This window comes from Microtus pennsylvanicus, chromosome 15 (genome assembly GCF_037038515.1).
Source record: "Microtus pennsylvanicus isolate mMicPen1 chromosome 15, mMicPen1.hap1, whole genome shotgun sequence".
NCBI lineage: Eukaryota > Metazoa > Chordata > Mammalia > Rodentia > Cricetidae > Microtus > Microtus pennsylvanicus.
Genome location: NC_134593.1, coordinates 1,205,958 through 1,229,840, shown reverse-complemented (window position 1 = coordinate 1,229,840; position 23,883 = coordinate 1,205,958). Strand labels below are relative to the sequence as shown.

The 23,883-nt window shown below is 39.8% G+C and overlaps 1 protein-coding gene and 1 pseudogene across 1 annotated transcript; one reads left to right on the top strand and one right to left on the bottom strand.

The window, feature by feature from the left end:
* Positions 1-154: 154 nt before the first annotated feature.
* LOC142835950 (hsc70-interacting protein pseudogene) lies at positions 155-1,706 on the bottom strand (annotated as a pseudogene).
* Positions 1,707-5,840: 4,134 nt separating this feature from the next.
* Or11h6 (olfactory receptor family 11 subfamily H member 6) lies at positions 5,841-6,854 on the top strand. The gene has a single exon (XM_075950110.1). It carries the CDS (start codon positions 5,841-5,843, stop codon positions 6,852-6,854), a length of 1,014 nt encoding a protein of 337 aa, XP_075806225.1.
* Positions 6,855-23,883: the final 17,029 nt, after the last annotated feature.

The following is a 23,883-nucleotide window of genomic DNA, read 5'->3' as shown; positions in this document are numbered from 1 at the left end:
TGTATGCTTCTTGAACCTTCAAAGGAATATCTTTCTTTAGGTTGGGAAAGTTTTCTTCTATAATTTTATTAAATATATTTTCTGGACTGTTGAGCTGTTCTTCTCCTTCTTCTACCCCTATAATTCTTAGGTTTGGTCTTTTTATTTTTTTTTTTTACTTCCCACTAACAAATCTTTATTTCCATTCATGAGAGCAGTAAGTCTACCATATTCAGCTTCCTTGCCCAGTAATTCAAAGGAAAATCTCAAAAAGATTAGTAAAGAAAAATGGAGGAATTAATACCCCCTAAATTTTTAAAAAATATGTTTAAGGTTGAAAAATGTTTATAATTCCTAGTAGGAAAACATTATCTGAATGAAGACCCTAATGGCAAACCACTGTAAAATGCTTCAGCCGCATTTGATGCAGAAGGGTAGGGATAGTCTTCGAAGCACCCCAGCTCTCCTGATGAGGTCAGAGGTACACTGGTTTGTATTATTGCAACATCCAGTAAGTGAGCTAAGCTGCTCTTCAATCAGCAAGGGCTCTGTTTGACATTACGCTTGACCTCCAAACTTGGCTGACAATTTACTGATGAGATTCATAACCTTTGGGTTGTTCTGATATTTTGACATATTTGCTGGGTTCTGGGCCACATCCTGGAAAGCCACCATGACTTCTGGATCCTGCATTGCTGCAAGAACCTCGGGGTCACTGAGGATTTCATTGAGTCCAGGCATTCCTCCCATTCCAGGCATGCCCCCTCCCATTCCAGGCATTCCTCCAGGAAAATTACCAGGCATTACCCCAGGAAAACCACCTGGAAAAGAGCCATACTGAGCCCCAGACTGTCTTCTGGCTTCCTCTTCCCTTTGGGCTCTTTCATGCTCTTCTCGAGCCTTCTTCACCCTGTCTATTCTTTCTTTTATCTCTCTCTCTTCACGTTTTCGCTCATATTTTCTCTGATGCTCAGCAATTTTTTGAGCCCGAGGTTGAACCTCTTTCAGCATTGCACTAGCATCCTCATCATAATCCAGTTTACAGGCAAGGGCTAGATCATGAGCTGCTTCTTCCCAGTGACCCAAGAGTCTGTGTGCTTTCCCTCGCCACTTGTACGGCTGAGCTAAATCAGGGTTTATTTCAATGGCTCTGTCACAGTCTCGGATAGCAGCATTTGGCTTCTGTAATTTGACGAACACACTGGCTCTCTTGGCATACAGAATAGCCGAGCGAGGATTTAGTTTGATGGCATAAGTGAACAAGTCAATTGCTTTCTGCAGCTCTCCATCATTTAGGGCTTCAATGGCAGCCCCCTTCTTTTCATTTGCTTGATCCATCATCTCCTCAGTTATCTCTGCATTTTCATCTCCCATCTCGAGGGTTATCAGTGTCTGGCTCAATTACACCTTCATTGTCAATTTCTAGATCACTCTCCTCACTTGATGGTTCATCCGTCTTTATGCTTTCCTCTGTCTTATCATCTCTTTTTTCTTCCTTGACATTTTCTTCTGATTTAGTTTTGTGAGCAGCAGGTGGTACTTTACCTCCCATGCTCTCCACCCACTCCCTCAGGAAACGCATTTCCTCAGTGTGCAGGATGCTCGGATCCTGCTTACACATCTTCACGAAGGCCCGAAGCTCGCTCACTTTGCGGGGATCCATGGTTGGGAGGCGGGAGGCGAGGGGCGGCTGTGGAGGCCCGGGCGCGGTTCAATGTGACCAAGTGCAAGGGCAGGTTTGGTCTTTTTATTGTGTCCCAGATTTCCTGAATGTTTTGTGATGAGAATTTGTTGGTTTTGTTGTTTTCTTTGATCAGTGTGTTTATTTTCTCTATGGTATCTTCAGTGTCTGACATTCTTTCTTCTATTTCTTGTAATCTTGGTAGTACTTGTCTCTGTAGTTCCTGTTCGTTTACCCAGATTTTCCATCTCCATCCTTCCCTCGGTTTGTGTTTTCTTCATTACTTCCATTTCATTCTTCAAGTCTTGAACCACTTCCCTTACCTGTTTGATTGCTTTTTCTTGTTTCTCTTGATTTTCTTGGGTATCTTTGAGCGATTTATTCATTTCCTCTACCTTTTTGTTTGTAATCTCTAATTGTTTATGGCAGTTTTTCACCTCCTGTTTAAGGTCCTCTATTATTTTCATATAATTCACTTTTGAGTCAATTTCTTCTAATTCTTCTGGAGTAGGGTGTACAATTCTTCTTATTTCGGGATCCCTGGATTCTGGTGATGTCATGTTGCCTTTCAAGTTGTTGGAGGAATTCTTGCATTGGCACCTTCCCGTCTCTTCCTTCAAATGGAGCCAGGAGAGGCCTGGTGTCTTGGTCCAGACTTTGCTGTGACTGACTCTCTGAGTGTATCTCTTCAGTGTAGAAGCGGGAACCGTTCCCGTCCAGATCAAACTCCTCAGCACCGAAACATGTACGCCTGGTAATCCAATGACCCGTGGACAAACGGGCGAACTTGGGGGGCAGGGCGGGGACGAGTAGAGCACAGGAGACCCTGCTGCGCAAGCTGAAGGTGCCCGCACTCCCTTTGGGGGTCCTTGAGGCCTGCCCGGTAGGCAGGCACTCACCTCTCTGGGTGGGTAGCCTTAGTGTAGGAGCAGAAAACTGTTCCTAAGCAAAGGACCTTGCAGATCACGCAGGCTTGGGGAGGGGGGGGGAGGTCATGTGTAAGAAAGACAGCCCTGCAGAAGGAGCTGGGGGAGGGAGGTTTGTGCTCTCTTCCAGGACTCCGCCCCTGGATAGCACACACTCACCTGTCCAGATGGAACTCCTCAGCACCTAAACAGGGACGGCTGGTGACACTTGAAATTTCTGTGAAGTTTATCATCCTCTAATTCCTTAGACAATTGTAATTCCCCAGCAGCAAAAATAATGTCGACGAAGTTCGGTAAGAGTTTACCGAATCATTACAAAGGTAAAAGTTAAGACATAAGACGTCTATTTCAAGGGCACACACCGTGACTTGGATTTCTCTTTTTGGTGCCAAGAATTCCCTGGACTATGAATTGGGTCAGCTGATTGTCTCATACAACTGTTAACTGTATAGAAAAGTCCAAAGCATCTCTTTTATGTCAAATTAAGTTTGTCATGTGGCTTATACTACACAGATTTACTTATTCTATTCCTCCCTGAATAAATGCCAGTTCTGGCCCAAGCATACAGAGAGCTAGGTTGCACAGCCGAGGAGACTGTGTGCAATAAGAATACAGATAAAATGGTTTGATAAAGCAAAGAAGCTTTATTTTCATGTCAGTGCTGATGGCCAGAGCTTAGCCTACTGACAGAATGGACATGGTTAAATGACTAAGTAAATAAACAAGCCGACAGAATACTCCAATTTAAATTCAGTATGCAAGTTTTCACTTTTATTTCAAACCTTGTAACTATATTTCCAGATAAGAATGACACAGCATGTGGTCTCACAACTATAAGAATAATTATGAGAAGGCGGGAGTGATGGCTCAGCAGTTAAGAGCACTGGTTGTTCTTCCAAAGGACCTGGGTTCAATTCTGACACTCACATGGCAGCTCACAACTGTCTGATTCCAGTTCCAGGGGATCTAGCATCCTCACACAGACATGCAGGCAAAACCCCAGTGTACATAAAAAATAAATAAATTTTTAAAAAGAAAAACTTTAATATATGTCCTTCATGTAGATTACATAAAACTGAATCACTTAAATAAATGTACATTTCCATAAAAACCATGTAAGTTAGGCTGAAGATGTAGCTCGGTTAGTAAGGTGACTAGCCTAAACTGATGGGTTTGAGTCCCATCACTGCAGAAAGCTGAGCATAGTGTAATCCTTATAACCTAATCAGGACGGAAGGCTGGAGGAGGGTCGGGGGCTCAAGGTCAACCTTGTATGCAAAGTTAGCTTGAGGTCAAGGTGATCTACTTGAGACCCTATCTATAAAAAAGATTATTAAAATAAAAGAATTGTTTACATTATAAAAATATTGCCATTACCGATATCCAAATTTACCTTGGCAATAAAATATCTGTTGTTGTGAGTTTGCTCCAGGTTGGACTAGCATCAAGAAGCTGACCTCTTGCCCTCTGCAAAGTGCGTAAATGGGCACAATAATGGAATTCTGTGAGTATCCTAGCAGTGGTTTGTATTGACTCTACAGTCAATTATTTTATTTTGAAGTCAATTTAAAATATTGGGTACACAGTTTGCACCAGATCCTCTGGGTATAAATAATAGCTTTCAGTGTATTACTTTTATGAAACTTCTGAGTGTATCAATGAGTGACTCTCTGGTACTTGTGCCTTTTCTGGAGCTCTCTTATATTGGTTTGCCTTGCCTGACTTCAATGAGATGGTTTTTGTTTTATCTTATTTTATTTTGTAATGCTTGGCTGTTGTCTTTTAGAAGACTGTTCTCCTCTAATGAGAGACAGAAAGGGAGCGGATCCGGATAGGAGGGAGGGTGGTGAGAAACTGGAAGGAACAGAGGTAGAGGAAACTATAATCATGATATATGGTACGGGGAAATAGTATATTTTCAATAAAAGGAAGAAAAAAGAGAAAAATAAAGTATTGATGGTGTCTTACCCAGCAACTCTTGACCAACATCTTCAAAAAGATTGTCAGCAAAATATCCAACTGTTTAGTCTGACATGAACTACTGATTCAGCCAAGAGCAGAACGAAATTTCCAGTCTCAGCACATCCTAAGATAATCATTCTGTTCATTATTTCAAATAATTATGGTTTAATTTAAATAATAGTGATTATTATATTATATTATTATAATAATATTGTGAGGGAAAAATATTGTGTAGAACTGAATTCATGTCAAAAATGAAGGAACTTGCTTTATATAGTAGAGAATCTGACTTGTCAAGCTGCAAGGTACCTTAAAAGTCAAACCATACTAACGAACAGCACAACTTAGGTGATGGGGGACAGAGAGGAAATCCAGGGGAAGCCAAGACCTGCAGAAGAAATGTTGTGTAGGGAATAAATACCTGTCTGCAATTAATTTTAGACTTTACCATGATTGTGATAGGAGACATAACTAACTTATTTTATGTAGATTGAGCAAAGATAAAATTGACTTGGGGATGCCAGATAAAAGAGATAAAGTTTGCTCACCATAAAAGAAAAGGTACTTTAAGAAAACTAGAACTCGGGCCTGGAGAGATGGCTCAGAGGTTAAGAGCACTGACTGATCTTCCAGAGGTCGTGAGTTCAATTCCCAGCAACCACATGGTGGCTCACAGCCATCTGTAATGAGATCAGGTGCCCTCTTCTGGTCAGCAAGCATACAGACAGAACACTATACATAATTAATAAATAAATCTTAAAAAAAAAAGAAAGAAAAGAAAACTAGAACTCAAGAGAGAAATAGGATTGTTGAGCGAATCCAGATACTACCAGAGAGGAAATGATCAGAGAAACAGCAGGCAAGCTGTTCCCAAAGCATTGTACAGATGCCTGGGTACCATGCAGGCGCTAAGACTGGGAATGCCACAGGGCTCAAGTCTCCTCCACAGTTTCATTCTTATCTGTTCTTATTAGTTGTCTATATATAAACTGACTACAAAGGCAATTACCACTATTTCCTTCAGATTTATAGCAAATTGTGCTTCAACATGAAAAAGATATGTGCAAAGTCTGCAAAGGACAGTGAGTTTTACCACAACAGATGACCAAAGTCCAAAGCCGCTGTGCGTGAGTATCACTGTCTCTGCACAAGCCTTTAGGGTTCCTCTTCCAATTTCTCTGACCATCATTTTCTTCTCTGTAAGCAAGAAGACAAGAGTTCCTCCTGCTGCTCAAAGCGTCATCAGGAGGAACGAATGAAGCAATGAAAAGTACTTGGTACATTTTCTGGCAATGTGTCTGAGGAGCTTGAAAACATTCGTGATCATTCACGTCCTGGTTATTTCTGTTTTTCTAACAGCGTTGGGATCCCAGAACAAGACAATACATTTTGTGACTGAGTTTATCCTCCTGGGTTTCAGTAACCAGGGGGAGATCCAAGGTTTATTCTTCTCCTCAATCCTGGTTCTCTACCTCCTAACCTTGCTGGGGAATGGAGCTATTGTCTGCGCTGTGAAATGGGATCGGAGGCTCCACACGCCCATGTACATATTCCTGGGAAGCTTCGCCTTTTTAGAGATATGGTATGTTTCTTCTACCATCCCAAATATGCTGGCCAACATCCTCTCTGAGAACAAGACCATCTCCTTTTCTGCCTGCTTCCTCCAATTCTATTTCTTTTTTTCGCTTGGAACGACAGAGTGTTTCTTCTTATCAGTTATGGCTTACGATCGATACCTGGCTATCTGCCGACCTTTGCATTACCCCTCCATCATGACTAGGAAGTTCTGTGTAATCCTGATCTGTGTGTGCTGGGTGAGTGGATTCCTCTGCTACCCAGTCCCAATCGTCCTCATCTCCCAACTTCCTTTCTGCGGACCTAACGTCATTGACCACATTGTCTGTGACCCAGGACCGTTGTTTGCACTGGCCTGTGTCCCTGCTCCCTCCACTGAGCTTCTTTGTTATACCCTCAATTCAATGATCATCTTTGGGCCCTTCCTCTCCATCTTGGGATCCTACACTCTAGTGCTCAGAGCTGTGCTCCGTGTGCCTTCTGGTGCTGGTCGAACTAAAGCTTTCTCCACATGTGGATCCCACTTAGTGGTGGTGTCCCTGTTCTATGGGACTCTCATGGTGATGTATGTGAGCCCAACCTCAGGGAACCCAGCAGGAATGCAGAAGATCGTCACTCTGATTTACTCAGCCTTGACTCCCCTCTTAAACCCCCTCATCTATAGTCTCCGAAACAAAGACATGAAAAATGCCCTGAAGAAAGTCCTGGGGCTGACAACTCTCCAAAACTGAGACAGTTTTGAAGAAGTCATGGATCATTTTTTTAAAACATGTTTAAAATTATTTTTACTATACAGATTAATGTGACCTACTGTGATATTGCCACCGTCTTCTCTGAATCCATCGTGACCGTATGCATTTTATCTTTGCCCTAGCCCCACGTTTCCAAATTTTTAATAATCCTCTTCTTTCAGGCTAGCACATTTTCTTACTTTAGTTTTCCACATAAATGAATGAACTTGGCTTTCTGTGTTTGGCTCATATATCTTAACATGATATTTCCCAATTTTGTCCATTTGTTGCAAGTAATAGATTTCATTCTTCTTCATAGAAAAGTCCATTTGTATAATTTTTTTCTATTCATTCATTGACATTGGCAGGAACCTAGACTGATTGCATACCTTAGCTGTCATAGATAGTGCCCCTGGTAGCTCTCTTAATTTTTTTGGATATTTATCTAGTAGTGGTGTGGGTGGGTCACATAGTAATTCTAATGATTTTAAGAATTTCCAGACTGTTTTCTGGAAGTTACACTGCCACTTTCCAAGTGTGCAATAGCAATAAAGAATTGCTTCTTTAAGTGACCAACAGTGAAACAGAGGGAGAGACTCAACGTTCACAGTTCTTAACAGTGCAAGGTGAGCTCATTGATGATAAATGGTCAATAATAAAACGTTGTATGTGTAGCCAAACTGAGTAATTACATGATGCTAACCTATACATAAACATGTGTATTTTTGTGTATATTCTTGCTCTGTGGTATATATTTGAACTTTAGTTGGTGGGAAAAATGCATGCTAATCTGAAGCTTTTTACTGCAATCTTTCATATTCTGAAAGTAAAATTTTTAGATGAGTAAAAACACCACGTGTGTGCACACATGCAACACTATCTCTATACAGTATTTATATATATTAATATATGTGTGCATGCTATATAGATACACCTGTATGCTGTATATACTATGTCATAGTTTGAGGCTGTCTTTCTCACCAAGGTCACAAGATAGTCACCTCTATTCTTTATACCTCCTTCTCTTAGCGATAAAAACTTCTCTTCCTGCCACAGCTGAGAGCCTGCATCCCTTCTCAGCTCTCCTGCTGTTCACTGCAGAAGCCTTGCACTTCATGGTCAGTCTTAGAATTTCATCACAACACATTTGCTTCCAATCAGAGTGGTTTGTGATTTATTAATTCATTCTATGTGTTTGGGTGTTTTGCCTGCATGAATATATGTATACTACATGAGGGTCTGGTGTCCAAGGAGGACAGAAGAGGGCATTGGATCCCATGAAACTGGAATTGCAGCTGGTAATGAGTGGCCATGTGGATGCTGGCAACCAAACCCAAGTCCTCCACAAGAACATCAAGTACTCTTAACTGCTGAACTACCTCTGCAGCCCCAACCCCATCAGGGATCTTTATTTGTAGTGCTTCCTCTCCATGTCAGTCTGACAATTCCAATATAACAAATAGCTGTAATACTTCCATTTAATTTCCATATCAGTCGGACAGAAGCCTGTGCCTCTCAGGAAACCACAGTGAAAAATCTCAGATAAAGTACTCAAAGAAAATTAGGCCAAGAACAGGTTTTAGTTTTGTCCTCGGAGCTTATGCTAACACAGGAAGGCAATCAGTTGAAGTAGTTTTCTTGAAACCAGACAGTAAAGTGGTAGAACTTAGTTCTGGTAAAATAGGGAGAACAAAAAGACTGGTCTCCATCACTGAGTGAGGAGATGCCTGGCGTTTCCATCAAAGCCTATCTGGCAGCAGTGTTCAGCGGGCATGGTTATCTGAGGATAATATTCTTTTAATTCCAAGTTTTATACTAAAAATTGAAAACCGTACTCATTTTTTTCTCTTTCACAACTGAGATTTTATTAGCTGAGGAACAGAGCGCAGACATTTCCGTTCTTAACAGAGGTGCCCAGACCCTGTAAGTCATACATTGTGTGCCTGTGTCGCAACGAAGAGCCACGTGTTGTTTCTCTTTGAACTTATTCCAGTGATGTTCCAGCCTCAAACGTGGCAAGTTTTTCTTAAGTCTCACATAACAATCAAACACTTCCGATCCTCAATGCCACATCTTTCGCAGCGCATTAGCACAGTTGTTAGGAGAATGGACTGTCGCTACAAAAGACGTTACAGTCCGACTCGGCAAGGACCAGCACGCCAGAAACTCCAATTGCTTTGTATTGTAAGATCTAAAGCTAGCCTCCCCTTCAGAATGTTGTGCTGACTCTGGGATAGTCACACCTCTCCTGGCTCCTTATTCTGCTATTTTCTGGTTTACCAAAAATAAATAAATAAATAAATAAACAACAAATAAACAGCAAACGTTTTGCCTCCTAATGAAATTCAAATGCATTTTTTAAAAGGGGTGGGTGGATTCTTCCAACCTTTAAAAAATGTTTCTAGAGCTATTAAAAACTCTCATTCAAAAAACAGTTGATAAGTACTCCCCTGAATTGTACAAGACGGGAGGCGGGGACCGCTGACAGCCGTGATGAATGGTTCGTCGAACTTAGCTCCTTTCTCTTCTATTTCAAAGGCTGCATTCGGGTTTTCCGTCTCTCCATCTTCTGCAGGAAGATCTGTAGTTCGCTGGTCAGCCATTTCAGGATGTTTGCCCTTGGCCCCTCTCTTCCTTTCGTTTGCACTTTTTTGTCTGATGATTTGTCCTTCCCAGAACCTCTCTCGGCTTGGTGCCCCCCTTAGCCACCAATGGTCACCTCGCAGAGCAGTGCTTGGGACTCTGCCTTCTTCTCTCCATCAGCGCTGGCCTGCTCGGGAAATGTGGCCAGGATGCAGGGTGGGAAGTACAGGAGATGCTGAACCGTCATGGAGCTGCACTGTCTAGCTGCAGCAGTACCAACGACTGCAGCTGCTACAATTACACTTGCAATCCAGCAGACAGAAGCTTGCCTTTCAGAGGAAAGTAGGCCCTTTGCCAACAACACTAAGGGTCAGGGAGTGGCTCAGTGGGCAAAGATGCCTGCTGGTAAACCTCACAACCTGAATTTGAACCCGATTGATCCCTGGGATACACATGGTTAAAGGAGTGGATCAGCTCCCACAGTGTCATCTGACTTCTATATCACTGCACACAAGCATGCATATGTTCAACAAAAAATTAAAAAACTTATTTAAAAACAAAATACAAGAATGATAATGGTCTCCGTCTGTTGCAAAAGAAAGTCTCCCACCACACTGGAACCCTCTACGTAGACCAGGCTAGCCTCACACACACAGATCCACCTGCATCTGCCTTCCGAGAGTTGAGATTAAGGGCGTGAGCCACAATACTCAGCCTCCACATTTGATTTTTAAAATAAAAGTTTTAAGATATTGGGGTTGCTGAGGATGTGGCTGAGTTAGTAAGCGCTTGCATAACATGCATGACGTTCTGGGTTCAAACCCCAGCACCACAGAATCCAGGGGTGGTGCCACACACTTGTGCTCCTGTCGGCAGGGAGGTACGGACAAAAACACCAGATACTCTGTCATCTCCAGCTACGTGGGGAATCAAGATCCTGTCTCAAAACAAAATTCCCTGCCACAGCAATGACATAAGCCTTTCTTCAAAGTGATCTGAGCCTGGAGGGTCAGCCTTGAGAGAGTCCCCTCCCACTACTGTCCCTGCCTCTCCTCAAAAGGTACCTCCAGCTGTACCAAGGGGTTCGGTCCTGTGCTTTGTGTCCTTCCAGGGTGTCCCCTGTCCCCTGTACACAGTTCTCATGCAATTGACCCAAACTGAGGAGGTGAATCAAGAGCTAAACATAACTGTCTGTATAAGAACAGGTATTTAGGATATAGTTAGGGATTATACTGGTTTAGTAAAGTGGTGGTTGTGGGCTCTTCTCTAATATCCATGACTTCACTAGCCCTGGGAGTTGGCCAGGTCTCCAATATAAGTATGATTTCCTTCTTGTTGAGCAGGTCTGAAGCACAATTAGAGAGCTGGTGGGTACCAACAAGGTATGTCTGCCACTTACTGCACCCTTTGAGTAATTGTACCACATTGGTTGTCACCATTCATGGGCATCGCAGCTAGTGGGACTGTTGGTTGCTTCCTTCTCTTGGAAGCTTCCATGAAACCTTCTGTTTCTACAAGCAGCTAACAGATGCTGAGAGCAGAGGAAACAGTGTTCCCCAAGGAAAAATACGTCAATGAAATATATAAAATCAAATAGTTATCCTAAAATCACACATAAAGTTGGCTGTATAGACTGATCAGATTGTGTTTATGTATGTAGTAGTGTGTGTGCATGTGTGTAACAGCAATTAATGGAAAATGAAGCCTTAAATTTGGGAAGGATAAAGAAGGGGTAGATATAAAAGGTTTGAAGGGAGGACAGAGAAGGAGCAAATGATGAAATCTTAAAAATTAAAGACACAATTTTTAATATAAAATACAACAAAGAAAGGTTTAAAATAAAGGTGTTTAATTGGGCATCTATGTATCTCATGACAAGTTTCAAGAGGCTATGTGATCTGTGGCATATTATCTTCAATAATCACTGTAGATCAATTTATCAAAAACATTAATGAAACCCCATGACAAGAAGCAAAGAGATCCCCAAGGACAACATGAGAAATAATAGGTTCATTTGAACAGAGAGTGGAGAAATATCAACAGTGGACAACATAGGGAGCAAACTGGGACCAACACATAATCATTACACAGCGAAAAACAGAACACCACACTGTTGTAGTGCAGAAGAAGCAGAATCAGTAATGTGTAAGGGGCTTATGCACAGCCTCTGTGTTTGATCCATGAAAGAAGGGAAATTCTGTGGCCTTATACAGACTCCAGAATGACGTCATGCCTGACAGGCATTGGTGCTGTTGTGCATGACAGGTGAGCCTGCTTACTAATACATCTCTTCATTCAATATGCTCAAGGGGCTGTCAATGAATATCAGTATGTCCTTCTGCTCCAAACTGAAGGAAAAGACATGACAGGTGAGCCTGCTTACTAATACATCTCTTCATTCAATATGCTCAAGGGGCTGTCAACGAATATCAGTGTGTCCTTCTGCTCCAAACTGAAGGAAAAGAATTATTCGGAATGTTTAGATCGCCATGGAATTTACCCACTCCAAAGCCAATGTGTAAAACAGGAACAAAGTCATGCACGGGTCTTCCCCCTCAAGGAGGTGGCTTAGACAGCAGGAAGCTAAGGCTTTCAACAGTATTGTGCAGAATACTGAGGGAATGGCTCTGTCCACTGAGAAGGAAACCAATAGGAAACAGCATTTGATGCTAATGTATTTCTCTCTCAGTTATAGCCTTATCTGTTGCACTGTCCAATAGGAAAGTCTCTGGGTGTGGTGGTGTGTGTGCACTGGATGCACTGGATACGCTATGATGTACTGCATGCATTGGATGCATCATAATGCACTGTTGCCCTATAATGCCCTGCATGCAATGAATGTAATATGTTGCACTCGATACACTATGATGCAAGGGATGCCCTATAATGTGCTGGTACACCAAGCACTGAAGGAACAAAAGGGTTCTTGAGTTTGACACCAGTCTGAGCTATAGAGAGAGGCCTTGGAAATAGAGACCACTTCCTTGAGGAGAGAAGGAAAAAGAGGAAGAAACTGAGCATGAGGAGAAGGAAGAAAAGGCACTTGTGACTGTAAGATCAAATCGGTGTTGATGCAAAAAGCTTTCCCTTGCATGCTTTCCACTGCATTCTACGTGAATTCTTAGTCCTCATCAACACTGATTTTTAATGTCAACAGAAGTAATCTATAACTGATACACATGCAGCTCAGACTTATATATTTTGACTTGGAATCAAAATCTATGAGTTCAAAGCCATTGTTGTTGCTTCTTCATTCCAGGTAAAAAGACTATTGGAATTCTGTTGAGAAAAAGTTTCTTGCATGGAAAGCAGCAGAATGTGTGTTTGCTTCTTTAGCGGGGAAGCATTCTTTCTTGTTGTCTTACTAATTGAGCCTCAATTTAAGTTGGTTTAATTTCTAATAATCTTAGTTTTAAAAGCTGAAAACTTCTTCATCCTCATCACTTTCTCCTTCTCTTCATAGCTTCTTGTCAAACACCAGGGAAGTGCATTTGGCACCATTCACTTGGGTTCTCACTAATCTGCTGCTCCTGTGACAGCTACACCATCTCAAGTATATTAACCTCATCTAATAGCATTTCTGCAATAGCCTGATTCTGCTTTCTTATGGTCCATGGGTACTATAAATGCTACATATATCGTTTCTATTCAAAAATGTATGCCTCAAATTTCGTTCTTACTAATTAAAAAGTTAAAAATATTTTGTTTACTCAGGCATGATGCTCATGACTGTATCTACTACTCGGAAAGCTAAGATGAGAAGACTGAAGGTTCAAAAGATTGCCTAGGAGATTACATAGCAAGTTGCAGGCCAGCCAGTACTGGACATAATAAAACTCTAGCTATAAAAAGTAATTTTTAAAAATTCTATTTATATTACAGCTGTAGCTGTGCTCTTTCTCTATGCTATGCTTCTTTTGCTTTTTCTTTCTTCCTCTTTACAGTTTTTTTCTTTGCTTTTCTTTATTTATATAGCACGGGCAATGAAAGCCAGGGTCTCACACACGATAGATAAATACTCTGCTACATCCTCAGCTTGAGTCTTAAAAGTATTTTTCATTGGGAACTGTGACAGAAGAGGAAGAAAACTAAAAGAAGGATGAACTGACAAGGGAAATGAAATTCACAGAGCTGTAAGAGCCTGAGTATGTGCCAGAGAATAATAACCCTCCTGTTCTATACAGTCAACATGTGCTTATAAAAAAGAAGGCAAACATATCTGTGATTACTATGTTCTGGAGAGGGGGAAAATTTTGGAATGTGAGTGAATTTTATTTAGAAATAACTATTTTTGTTTTGTACCTTTTAAATATTAAACATATTTTAAGTGAAGTAAGCTAGGCTCTGAATAATGAACTTTAGGGGAAGATCTGAAACTAATGAGAAGTGCCTTCGGGGAAAATCTCATAAATGTTCCCATACACGTTCATACATTATGTCCATTTTTAATACAGATATGTTTTTAGGGTTTTTTTATTTTTTTTATTGAAAAAAAAATTCTGCCTCCTCCCAGCCTCCCATTTCCCTACACCTCCTCCCGCCCCTCTCCCCCTCCTACCACTTCTCTCCCCCTCCCTCTCCAGTCCGAAGAGCAGTCAGGGTTCCCTGCACTGTGGAAAGTCCAAGGTCCTCCCCCCTCCATCCAGGTCTAGGAAGGCAAACATCCAAACTGGCTAGGTTCCCACAAAGCCAGAACATGAAGTAGGAACAAAACCCCATGCCATTGTCCTTGGCTTCTCATCAGCCCTCATTGTCCGCCATGTTCAGAGAGTCCGGTTTTATCCCATGCTTTTTCAGTCCCAGTCGAGCTGGCCTTGGTGAGCTCCCAATAGATTAGCCCCACTGTCTCAATGGGTGGGTGCACCTCTCTTGGTCCTGACTTTCATGCTCATGTTCTCCCTCCTTCTGCTCCTCATTGGGACTTTGGGAGCTTAGTCCAATGCTCCAGTGTGGGTCTCGGTCTCTATCTCCATCGCTAGATGAAGGTTCTATGGTGATATGCAAGATATTCATCAGTATGGCTATAGGATAGGGTCATTTCAGGTTCCCTATCCTCAGCTGCCCAAAGAATTAACTGGGGACATTGCCCTGGGCACCTGGGAGCCACTTTAGGTTCAAGTCTCTTACCAACCCTAAGGTGGTTCCCTTAATTAAGTTATGTGATTCCCTGCTCCTCTATCCAACCTTGTTTTATCCCCAATCATCCCGTTTCCCCAAGTTCCCCCCATCCTCCCCTTCTCACTTTTCTCTCCCCTTCTCCCCTTACCCCCATCCCACCCCACCCCCAAGATCCCAATTTTTTGCCCAGCAATCTTGTCTATTTCCCATAGCAGGGATAATAACTATATGTTTTTCTTTGGGTTCACCTTCTTATTTAGCTTCTCTAGGATCACAAATTATAGACTCAGTGACCATTATTTATGGCTAGAAACCAATTATGAGTGAGTACATCCCATGATCCTCTTTTTGGGACTGGGTTACCTAACTCAGGATAGTGTTTTCTATTTCCATCCATTTGCATGCAAAATTCGAGAAGTCATTGTTTTTTACCGCAGCATAGTACTCTAATTCTACAGTTTCTTCATCCATTCTTCCATTGAAGGACATCTAGGTTGTTTCCAGGTTCTGGCTATTACAAACAATGCTGCTATGAACATAGTTGAGCATATACTTTTGTTGTATGATAAGGCCTCTCTTGGGTATATTCCCAAGAGTGGTATTGCTGGGTCCAGGGGTAAGTTGATCCCAAATTTCCTGAGAAACCACCACACTGCTTTCCAAAGTGGTTGCACAAGTTTGCATTCCCACCAGCAATGGATGAGTGTACCCCTTTCTACACAACCTCTCCAACAAAGGCTATCATTGGTGTTTTTGATTTTAGCCATTTTGACAGGTGTAAGATGGTATCTTAAAGTTGTCTTGATTTGCATTTCCCTGATCGCTAAGGAAGTTGAGCATGACCTTAAGTGTCTTTTGGCCATTTGAAGTTCTTCTGTTGAGAATTCTCTGTTCAGCTCAATGCCCCATTTTATAATTGGGTTGCTTAGCCTTTTACAGTCTAGTTTCTTGAGTTCTTTATATATTTTGGAGATCAGACCTTTGTCAGTTGCGGGGTTGGTGAAGATCTTCTCCCACTTAGTGGGTTGCCTTTGTGTCTTAGCGACAGTGTCCTTTGCTTTACAGAAGCTTCTCAGTCTCAGGAGGTCCCATTTATTCAATGAGGTCCTTAATGTCTGTGCTGCTGGGGTTATACGTAGGAAGTGGTCTCCTGTGCCCATGTGTTGTAGAGAACTTCCCACTTTCTCTTCTATCAGGTTCAGTGTGTTCAGACTGATATTGAGGTCTTTAATCCATTTGGACTTGAGTTTTGTGCATGGTGATAGATATGGATCTATTTTCATTCTTCTACAGGTTAACATCCAGTTTTGCCAGCACAATTTGTTGAAGATGCTCTCTTTTTTCCATTGTATACTTTTAGCTCCTTTATCGAAAATCAGGTGTTCATAGGTTTGTGGGTTAATGTCAGGGTCTTCTATTCGATTCCATTGGTCGACTTCTCTGTTTTTATGCCAATACCAAGCTGTTTTCAATACTGAAGCTCTGTAATAGAGTTTGAAGTCAGGGATGGTAATGCCTCCAGACGCTCCTTTGTTGTATAAGATTGTTTTGGCTATCCTGGGTTTTTTGTTTTTCCATATAAAGTTGATTATTGTCTTCTCCAGATCTGTGAGGAATTTTGATGGGATTTTGATGGGGATTGCATTGAATCTATAGATTGCTTTTGGTAGAATTGCCATTTTTACTATGTTGATCCTCCCAATCCAGGAGCAAGGAAGATCTTTCAATTTTCTGGTGTCCTCTTCAATTTCTTTCTTCAAAAACTTAAAGTTCTTGTCAAATAGATCTTTCACATCCTTGGTCAGAGATACCCCAAGATATTTTATGCTATTTGTGGCTATCGTGAAAGGTGATGCTTCTCTAATTTCCCTCTCTGTTTCCTTATCCTTAGTGTATAGGAAGGCCACTGATTTTTTGGAGTTGATCTTGTATCCTGCCACATTACTAAAGGTGTTTATTATCTGTAGGCGTTCTTTGGTAGAGTTTTTGGGGTCGCTTATGTATACTATCATATCATCTGCAAATAACGAGAGCTTAACTTCTTCTTTTCCGATACGAATCCCCTTGATCCCTTTATGTTGTCTTATTGCTATTGCTAGAACTTCAAGCAATATATTGAAAAGGTATGGTGAGAGTGGACAGCCTTGTCGTGTTCCTGATTTTAGTGGGATGGCTTTGAGTTTTTCTCCATTTAATTTAATGTTAGCTGATGGCTTGCTGTAAATAGCTTTTATTATATTTAGGTATGACCCTTGTATCCCTAATCTCTCCAAGACTTTTATCATAAAGGGGTGTTAAATTTTGTCAAATGTTTTTTCAGCAGCTAATGAAATGATCATATGGTTTTTTTCTTTCAGTTTATTTATATGGTGGATTACATTGATAGATTTTCGTATGTTGAACCAGCCCTGCATTTCTGGGATGAAGCCTACTTGATCATAATGGATAATTTTTCTAATGTGTTCTTGGATTCGGTTTGCCAGTATTTTATTGAGAATTTTTGCGTCGATATTCATGAGTGAGATAGGCCTGTAATTTTCTTTCTTGGTTGGGTCTTTGTGTGGTTTTGGTATCAGGGTAACTGTAGCTTCATAAAAGGAATTTGGCAATGACTCTTCTGTTTCTATATTGTGAAATACATTAAGGAGTATACGTATTAGCTCTTCTTGGAAGTTCTGGTAGAATTCTGCATTGAAACCATCTGGTCCTGGGCTTTTTTTGGAAGGTAGATTTTTGATAACGGTTTCTAGCTCTTCGCGACTAACAGGTCTATTTAGATCGTTCACCTGGTCTTGGTTTCGCTTTGGTATGTGGTACTTATCTAAAAAAAGGTCCATTTCTTTTGCATTTTCTAGTTTTGTGGCATACAGGCTTTTGTAGTAAGATCTAATGAGTCTCTGAATTTCCTCTGTGTCTGTGGTTATGTCCCCCTTTTCATTTCTGATCTTATTTATTTGCGTGTTCTCTCTCTGTCGTTTAATTAGTTTGGATAGGTGTTTGTCGATCTAGTTGATTTTCTCCAAGAACCAACTTTTTGTTTCATTGATTCTTTGGACTGTTTTCTGCGTTTCTATTTTGTTGATTTCCGCCCTCAGTTTGATTATTTCCAGTCTTCTACTCCTCCTGGGCGCGTCTGCTTCTTTTTTTTCTAAAGCTTTCAGGTGTGCTGTTAAGTCTCCGATGTATGCTTTCTCTGTTTTCTTTAAGTGGGCACTTAGTGCTATGAACTTTCCTATTAGCACTGATTTCATAGTGTCCCATAGGTTTGAGTATGTTGTCCCTTTATTTTCATTAAATTCAAGGAAGACTTTAATTTCTTTCTTGATTTCTTCCTTGACCCAGGTGTGGTTCAGTAGTTGACTGTTCAGTTTCCATGAGTTTGTCGGCTTTCTGGATGTAGGATTGTTGTTGAATTCTAACTTTAATCCGTGGTGACCTGATAAGACACAGGTGGACACTGATATTTTTTTGTGTCTGTGGAGGTTTTCTTTGTTTCCGAGTATGTGGTCAATTTTCGAGAAGGTTCCATGGGCTGCAGAGAAGAAGGTATATTCTTTCCTATTTGGGAGGAATGTTCTATAGATGTCTGTTAAGTCCATTTGCTTCATTACCTCCAGTAGTTCTTGCTAATGAATCCCTACTCCCCATTTTCTCTGATCATATCACTTGTATCCAGCTATTCTCCTTTTACCCTGTTCCTAACTTCTGTATTTACTTTCCTATTTAAAAGAGGCACCCCTCCCCATATTTCTGCATCAGAATACATGTCACCTGCTAGTCCCCTCTTTATTACTTCCCAATCTTACCTCTTGGCCTGGGTCTCATTTTACTTTCTTGTGTTTTGTAATTGCTACAAGTTATGTTCACACATCTGAACACTGGTAGCTAGAAGCCTTCTATAAGAGAAAACATTCAATGTTTGTCTTTCTGGATCTGAGTTAACTCACTGAGTATATTTTCTAGTTCCATCCATGTACTTACAAAGTATATCATTTCATTTTCCTTTGTAACTGACTAGTATTCCATAATGTAGATGCACCATATTTTCATTACCTATTCAACAGTGGTAGGATATTTAGGTTGTTTCCATTTCCTAGGTATTATAAATAAAGCAGCAGTAAACATGAGTGAACAAGCATCTGTGGGTGTCTTGTGGGATGTTGCACCATTTGAGTTGAAGATGATGAACACATTTGAAATATATTTCAATTTTTTTCTTCCTTTGAGAACTCTCTATTACGGTCAGAGGCTCACTTTTCAGATGAGTCATTTATTTTCTGGACTATGGTTTTGTTTTTTCTTGTCTTGTTTTAGTTTTAGCTTTTTATATATTCTGGCTCTTAAGCCTCTGTCAAACAGACAGATGACAAAGTTATCTCCAAATCTGTGGGCTTGCCCTTCACTCCATTGATCAGGTTTTCAGCTGTGCAAAAGACTTTTAGTTTCATGATGTCCCATTTGTCAATTGTTGGCCCTAATTCTTGAGCAAATTGAGACTGATTCAAGAAGTGCTTTCTTACACCTGTGTTGTGGAGAGAACTGCCTATGTTTTCTTCTAGTAGTTTCAGTGTTTCATGTTTCAGGTTTAGATCGTTTGTCTATTTGGAATTAATTTTTGTTCAAGGAGATATATATGGGTCTAATTTCAATATTCTGCAAGTGGACATCCATTTTTCCCAATGCCATTTGTTGAAGATGATTTATTTATTATAACATATATTTTGACATCTTTCTCAAATATTAAGTAGCTGAAGTTACATGTACTTATATTTTGGATCTTTGATTTTGTTCCATTCTCCTACATGTCTGTTCTGTGTCAATACATATTGTTTTCCTTACTATGACTCTGTAATGTGCCTTAAGATCTGGAATTGTAACACCCTCCAGCAATGATCTTTTTTATCAGTATTTTGGCTATCTGGGGTCCTTTGTGGTTCCACATTAATTTTATGGTAGTTTTGTCTGTTTCTATGAAGAATGAAATGGGGGATTTTACTGGGGTTGCACTGAATCTGTAAATAGATTTTTGTAGAATGGTCATTTTTACAACATGAATTCTACGAATCCATGAGCATGGGATGTCTTCCCAGTTTTCTAGTATCTTCATATATCTCTTTATTCAGAGATTTAAAGGTTTCTTCACAGAAGTCCTTCGCTTCCTTGGCTAGGTTTATTCCTAGATATTTTATTTTCTCTGAGACTATTGTGAATAGGAGTGTGCCCACAATCTCCTTCTCTGCACATTGGTTTTGGTTTTTCATACATAGAAAAGTCATTGATTTATGTAAGTTAATTATGTATCCTGACCAACATTACCAAATTTGTTCATTGTTTCTAGACGTTTTCTGGTAGAATCTTGGGAATCTCTATCATTTTATCTGCAAATAGGGATAGTTTGCTGTCTTCTTTCCTTGTTTGTATTCCTGTAATTTGCTTCTCTTGCCTTTTTGCTTCAGCTAGTACTTTGAACACAATGTTGAAAAACAGTGAGGATAGTGGACATACCTGTCTTGTTTCTAACTTCAGGTGGATTACTTCAAGCTTTTCTCCATTTAGGATGATATTTCTCCTATATAGCTTTTATTGTGTTGATATGTGCTCTCTACCCTACATTCTCTGGGAAGTTTATCATGAAGATATATTAAATTTTGTCAAAGGCCTTTTCTTTTTTTTTCTTAATACATTGAGATGGTCATGGATTTTTGTCTTTAATTCATTTCTGTAGTTTATTACATTTATTGATTTGCATGTGTTGAAGCATCCTGCATTTCAGGGATAAAGCCAATTTGGTCATGGTTTATGATCTTTTCTATTTTTGTCTATATTCTGTTTGTAAGGATGTTACTAAGTAATTTTGAGTCTGTGTTCATCGGACATCTTGGCCTGTAGTTCTTTTCATGTTTTGTCTTTAGCTGGTTAGGGTATTAGACTAATAATGGCTTCAGGGAAGGAGTTGGAAGTGTGCCTTCTGTTTCTTTTTTGCTTTCTTTTCTTTTGTTTTCCTTTTGATTTTGAAAGGTTTAAGGAAGACTGACTATAGATCTTCTTTGAATATCTGGTAGAATTCTGTTGTCCATCTGATCCTGGCCTCTTATTTAGTTGGTTGGTTGGTTGGTTGGTTGGTTGGTTGGTTGGTTGGTTGGTTTTGGAGTTTCTGTCTTTTGTGTCTTTTTGTAGCTTAAGGGCTTTTTATTACTATTTCAGTCACCTCATTTGTTATGGCTCTGTATAGGTTCTCAATTTCACCTTGATTTAATTTTGGTGATTAGGCTTAATATAGAAAATCATATACTTCTTTTAGATTTTTCCAGCTTAATAAAGTAGTTTTTTAATTTCCTTTTAGTATTCTGAGTTTCTTTGGTGATTTTTGTAATGTTTCCTTGCTCATTTCTAATTCTGTACAATGGGTACACTCTGTATTCCTTTTGGTTAGTTGGGCCAAGGACCTGTCTATTTTGCCTATCTTCTCAAAGAATCAGCTCTTGGATTTGGTGGTTCTTTGTATGTTTTCTTTTTTCTTTCTATTTTGTGAAATTTTACTTTTATTATTTCTTGCCATCAGCTGTATTTGGATTTGGTTTGTTCCTAATTTTACAACTTTTCAAGTTGTATAATTAAGCTATTTATTTATGCTTTTTCTGATTTTTTTCAACACAGCGTATTGTAAACATAGACCTGCTCAATTAAGAGATGCTACATAATTCATATTGAGAGCTGATCAACAATGAAAAGATACTAGTCACGGTTACCCACAACACAACCATTCATTAGCTGTTCTACCCACTCATGAGAAAACAATCAAGAGATCACTAGCAGTGAGATTCTACAGCCCTATAAATCTCCCTGTGGGACTTCTTTCCATTTGTCCCAGAGGTTTTGCTGTGTTGTGTTTTCGGGTTTTTTGGGGGGTTTTTTTGTTTTGTTTTGTTTTTGTTTTTTTTTGTTTGTTTGTTTGTTTTGTTTTTCGAGACAGGGTTTCTCTGTGGCTTTGGAGCCTGTCCTGGAACTAACTCTGTAGACCAGGCTGGTCTCGAACTCACAGAGATCCGCCTGACTCTGCCTCCCAAGTGCTGGGATTAAAGGCGTGTGCCACCACTGCCCGGCTTGTGTTTTCATTTTTCATTTCCCTCTTGGAAGTTTTTTATTTCCTTGTTGACTTTTTCTATCCTTTCATGGTTCCATGATGAGTTGCTAAATCTCCATGAGTTTGTGTCTTTACTAGAGCCTTTTTGATGTTGATTTGAAGTTTTATTGTTTTGTGTTCAATAGGATAGAAGGAGTTGTTTCAATCTTTTTGAATTGTTAAGATTTGTTTTTTGTCCTAGAATGTGAACTATTTGGAGAAACCTTTCATGTGCTGTTTGATGTTTGCATAATATAGTCTGTAGGCTAAACCCTGGAAGAGGATGTAGGAAGCCTGGGTATGAAGCTAGGTATTGGAGGTGACTCAAAGGGTCCTGCAGGTAGGGCATCGATGCTTGCAGAAGCACAGATGATGGTTATGGTGAGGGGGACAAATCTGCTGAAACTACCTGGCCCTGTGATTTTTTTTTGACTGAATGACTTTTAATTACTACTTCTATTATAGGTATGTTTAAATTGCTTATCTGACCTTTATTTTGCTTTGGCAGGTCATATATATATATATATATATATATATATATATATATATATATATATATTCTTCCTTTTTTTAGGTTTTCCAATTTCTAAGTAGGGATGTTTAAATTGTGTCATTATAATTCTTATAATTCTCTGAATTTCCTCAGTGTCTATTGTGAGCCCTGGTTTTGGAGGGCATAATTTTTATGAGACAGGGTTTCTCTGTGCCCTGGCTGTCCTGGAACTCATTCTGAAGATAAGACTACACTTGGACTCACAGAGATCTGCCTGACTGTCTCCTGAGTGCTGGGATTAAAGGTCTGAGTGACCACATCCTGCCAATATCCTCCTTTTAATCCCCAATTTTATTAATTTAGATCTTCTCTCTGTGACCTTTAGTTAATTTTGCGAATGGTTTATCAATCTTCTGATTTTTTTAAAGGACCAACTTCATTTCATTGATTCTTTGTATTGTTTATATTTTGTTTGTACCAACACTGAGTTTAATTTTTTTTTTTTGCCATCTACTTCTTTTCAGTGTTATTTCTTCTTGTTGTTCTAGAGCTTTTAAGTGTGTCATTAAGTTGCTAATGTGTTATCTACATCTTTTTGATGTAGGTACTTATTGCTATGAACTTGCCTCTTAGAACTGCCTTTATTGCATCCTTTAAGTTTGAGTATACTGTGTTTTCATTTTCATTTCAATTCTGAAAAGGTTTTAATTTCTTTCTTAACTTCCATTTTGACCCAATTTTTTATTCAGCAGAGAGTTTCCATTTCCATGAGTTTATAAGCTTCCTGTGGTTTCTGTTGTTGATACCCAGCTTTAATTCATGGTGCTCAGATAGGATGCAGGGTGTTAAATAAATTTTTTATATCTGTTGAGACTTGCCTTGTGTCCAAGAATTTGGCCAATTTTGGAGAAAGTTCCATGAGCTGCTGGGAAAAGGGTGTATCCTTCTGTGTTTGGACGAAATGTTCTGTAAATATCTGCTAAGTTCATTTGATTTATGATGTCACTTAGTCCAGCATTTCTCTGTTTAGATCTTGTCTGGATGGCCTATTTGTTGGTGAAAGTAGAGTACTGAAGTCATGCACTATCACTGTGTGGAGATCAATATGTGATCTCAGCTGTAGTAGTGTTTCTTTTAGGGACTTGGTGTTTTTGTGTTTGGCACATAAATGTTTAAAAATGTAATATCCTCTTCTCAGTTTTTTCCTTCAGTGAGCACGCAGTGTCCTTCTCCATCTCCTCTGAATAGTTTGGTTTGACGTTTATTTTATCAGATATTAAAATGGCTATGCTGACTTGTTTCCTGGGTCAATTTGCCTGGAATATGTTTTTCTGTCCTTTTCCCCTAAGGTGATATCTATCCTTGATGTTAAGGTGTGTTTCCTGGATACAGCAGAAGGATGGATACTGTTTTCAAATCCAGGCTGTTAGTCTACGGTTACATTGGGGGAATTGAGACCATTGATATCAGTGAAATTGTTTATTGATTCCTAACATTGTGTTGTTATAGTTCAGGCTTTTCCCCCACTTTTGATTTACTAGTCTGAGATTATTTATTCCTTGTGTTTTCTTTGGCATGGTTAACTTCTTCCGATTGAACTTTTCTTTCTAGTACCTCCTGTAGAGCTAGATTTGCAGACAGATATTACTTAAATTTGGTTTTATCATAGAAAATCTTGTTTTTTCTTCTTACAGTGATAGAAAGTTTTGCTG

Coding starts and splice junctions, on each gene's coding strand:
- Or11h6 (XM_075950110.1), top strand. CDS start 5,841: ATGTGTCTGAGGAGCTTGAAAACATTCGTGATCATTCACGTCCTGGTT.